The sequence below is a fragment of the Belonocnema kinseyi genome, chromosome 1 (genome assembly GCF_010883055.1).
Source record: "Belonocnema kinseyi isolate 2016_QV_RU_SX_M_011 chromosome 1, B_treatae_v1, whole genome shotgun sequence".
Classification (NCBI taxonomy): Eukaryota; Metazoa; Arthropoda; class Insecta; order Hymenoptera; family Cynipidae; genus Belonocnema; species Belonocnema kinseyi.
Window position 1 is genome coordinate 94,648,227 of NC_046657.1, and position 3,631 is coordinate 94,651,857.

The 3,631-nt window shown below is 32.9% G+C and overlaps 1 protein-coding gene across 1 annotated transcript in view; it reads left to right on the plus strand.

Annotated features, from left to right (window-relative positions):
• The window catches only part of LOC117167894 (alpha-1,3-mannosyl-glycoprotein 2-beta-N-acetylglucosaminyltransferase), a 48,484-nt gene that overhangs the window by 19,051 nt on the left and 25,802 nt on the right, over positions 1 to 3,631 (plus strand). Inside the window, exons 2-5 of the mRNA XM_033353135.1 lie at positions 418 to 545; positions 692 to 791; positions 876 to 991; positions 1,095 to 1,458. Coding sequence (XP_033209026.1) covers positions 441 to 545; positions 692 to 791; positions 876 to 991; positions 1,095 to 1,458 — 685 coding nt within the window. The 5' untranslated portion in view covers positions 418 to 440. The remainder of the gene's footprint in view (positions 1 to 417; positions 546 to 691; positions 792 to 875; positions 992 to 1,094; positions 1,459 to 3,631) is intronic.

Genomic DNA, 3,631 nt, shown 5'->3' on the forward strand with positions numbered 1-3,631 from the left:
ACCCCCCCCCCATTTTGAAAAATCCATTTTTAGAGTATTTATAGGCCGGAACTATTTCTTAAAGTTATCAAGAACTGCAGAACTATTCAAAAGGATATTCAAAGCTCTAAAAAAATTCGAAATTTGAAAGTGAGGGGCCAAGTTCACTCGCATTATATTTTAAGTATTAAAAATAATGCTCGTTTTGGATATATATACTTATTAAAAAAATAAGTAGGTACTGTTATTATGAGTCGATTTTTCATGATTAATAGATTGAAGCATTAGGCCCTTATACATTTGAAAGGTCGCCAATATAGTGTAAAATTGGATTCTTTTTAGTTCTAACATTACACATTATTGCACCTTTGAGTTTGAAATTAAAATACCTTTCGCTGCCAGTCAGGACTTTGAATAAATTATCATATAATTTTTCAGACGAGGTGACGTTTAGTTCTGCCATGCGGAACAGATCAATAGCTTTTGTACTCATCTCACTGTTTGTATGGGGTGTTATCACCTATTTTTTATTTCTCGATCGACCGATTGGCAAGGAACAAGACAAGGTAAATTTCTTTCTTTTTTAATTCTGATAAGCATATTGCTTATTCATATCCAGCGGCCAGTATATTGTTAATATATTATGATATATAATATATTCAAATAATATTTAAATGGTAATAAAATAATAAATTATTTTTTACTCCTTCAGAACCTACTCACCATTCAAATTACCAAATTAGAAAGTGAAGTAAAACATCAAATAGCTATCAATAGAGAACTATTGAAGCACATCGGGGAACAATTGAAAAGTAAATATAAAAATAATATTAAAGAAAATATATCAAAGAGTCTTTAGTTTTTTTTTATAAATCTAAATTTAATTTTTTTTCTAGAAGCAGCAGAAAAAGTACCGCCAGAAGTCAAAGACACTCGAAAAGATCCAATCCAGAATTATGTCCACAAAGCAGGAGAGAGGAATCAAGAACCTAAGGAGGATAAACCTAAAACCGTAATTATTTATATTTTTCAACCTTATATTAGATTCCACATTATTCTTTTTATTATTATTATTATTAGATTTAAACTAATTTATTTATCACTGAAATTTCTAGAGTTTCAGTAAAGAAACACAAAAGAAAACGTTGCCGAATGGTTCCCCGATAATTGCAGTTCTAGTATTTTCCTGCAACAGAATTACCGTCCAAAGGTGTCTTGATCAATTAATTAAGCTGAGACCAAATGTTGATCAATTCCCGATCATAGTATCTCAGGATTGCGAACATCAACAGACAGCAGACGTTATTCGAAGCTACAAAAACCAACTCCTTCATATTCAACAACCCGATCAATCGGAAATCGATATTCCCCCGAGGGAGAAGAAATTTAGAGGCTACTTTAAAATTGCTCGACATTATGGCTGGGCTTTGAATCAAGTTTTCGTAGAATTCGGATATGAAACTGCGATTATTGTTGAAGGTATGGACATATTTAAAGTATTAGTATTTACAATATTATAAGAAATTTTTACTTTACCGTGTTAGAACTTTGTACTTTGGAACATTGACAGTTTTGTATTCTAAACCAACACGTTATGAACCTATAACACCTCCTGAAAAGTGAGCGTTAGATAGCCCTTTACCGAACGGTTTCAGCTTCTGGAATATTAATAGTTCCAAATACCGCCACACTGACAGATCACTAGTTCCACTAGGCTGGGGTCGAATGCGGCTCGATCAGGAAAAAACAGCGGGTAGTGCCTTCCCCCTCCATACTAATACCTTCTCCGCTTCTCGTCTTTCGCCTTCGAACGGTCGACTCACATTTCCTATGAATTTTTCTTCACAGTTTACCCAGGCTCAGGACTGGCGTCAAAATGTACAAAACAAATTTTTTTCTGCAGACTTGTTTAAAAATTGATGGGAAATATGTATTGTCAAAGATATAATACTAGAATGTGAATAAACTAATCTAATTAATTTCTCAGCTAGAGTTCATACATTATAATAATGAAATATTATTTAACCAAATATTATCTCAATAAAGTGAAATCAATATTGAAATTAGCTACATATTCCCTCGCATACATTTCAGCTATTTATTTCACTTTAAACTAAACTCAACTTTTTATTTAAAGTTGGTAGAATATTAATTTATAAACGAACTGGTAACAACTTGCGTGAAACCTGACGAACACAACTCAAACCGAGTTATGAATCTGACTTGGAATGTTAAAATTGTATCGATAAGGAAGGAAAAATGGAAGGAAAAACTGAAACTAGTTAAGTCAGCTAGCGAAAACTTTCCTCCCGCCTTCCGCTTTTGAACGACGAGAAGCGGAGACGGTAGTGGCATGGTGGGGGAAGGCGCCACCCGCTGTGTTTTCCTGTCCGAGCCGCAACTCGACCTCAGCCGTTCCATAAATTCCTTACTTTTTTCCTTATTTTTTAATATGGGTATATTTAAAAAAGGTGATATATTGTGGGAGCGGGTAGGGGGGCATTGTACCTATTGCACTAATGATTTTTAAAATTAAATATTTACAATTCTTTGGATTGAAAGTTAAATCTTTCTAAATTGCAAATGTTTCAAATGAACTCAATGAACAAAAAATAAAAAGGCGTGATAAGAATGCCCGAAAAATGTCTCCTGGGCGTAAGAGTCAGAAATCGTGTTAAGAACTTCCCAAAAGTAGTGCTTTAAAGAGTTATGTGAGCACAGAAATAATAATAATTACATTATTAAATTTCGCGGGAAAATGCATCGTTTCAAATTGGAAAGGGCGCGTAATTTAAATGGTAAAAGAAGTCGAAGTAATAGAAAACATATTATTCGTATTAAATATTACTTTATTCATGGTTCCTACAACATCCCAATTTCTAAAATTTGTTTCTAAATACATTTTAAGGCAATGTGATGAGTGGGTCACGTAACCAGATTTCTACCTTACCGCCAATTTTCTAATTTCCCAACTTATATTCACATGAAACGCCACATTGAGTTGAAAAGTTGTGATACTAATCAAGAAGCACTAACAATGGTGGGTCGGGCCCTAAATATGTACAATTATGTAAAAAGTTTTTTGTTGTAAATACTTTTTTTTTGCTTTTTTTATGTATATTAAAGTTTAGGATCAGACCCACCTTTCTTAGTGCTTCTTATTTATTATCCCAAATTTTCAACTCGATGTGGCGTTTCGTGTGAAAATAAGTTGGGAAATAAGAAAGGTTGCGGAAGGATAGGAATCTGGTCACGTGACCCACTCGTCACATGGCCTTAAACACATTTAGTTTAGTTTTTAAATCAAAATAATAGATTTTGAGCATAAGAAATTAATTTTTAAATAAAATAATGAATCTTCAACCAACAATATGAATTTTTAACCAAATGGTTCGTTGTATTTTTAACCCAAAAGATTCATTTTCTACCAAAGGAGTCATTTTCAAAAAAGTACATGAATTCTCATTTAAAAACAATTACATTTTAACCAAAATTAGAATAGGTAAAATGCTAGAAAAATAAATGTATTACCAAAAGAAACAATTAATTTTCGCCTTCTGCATTTTTCCCGCAAGTGTTCTAGCATATTGTTGACACGCAGGGATGCTTTTTAGGCTATTAGCAAGTGAAAGCTTGGCACCTCCAAGAGCGC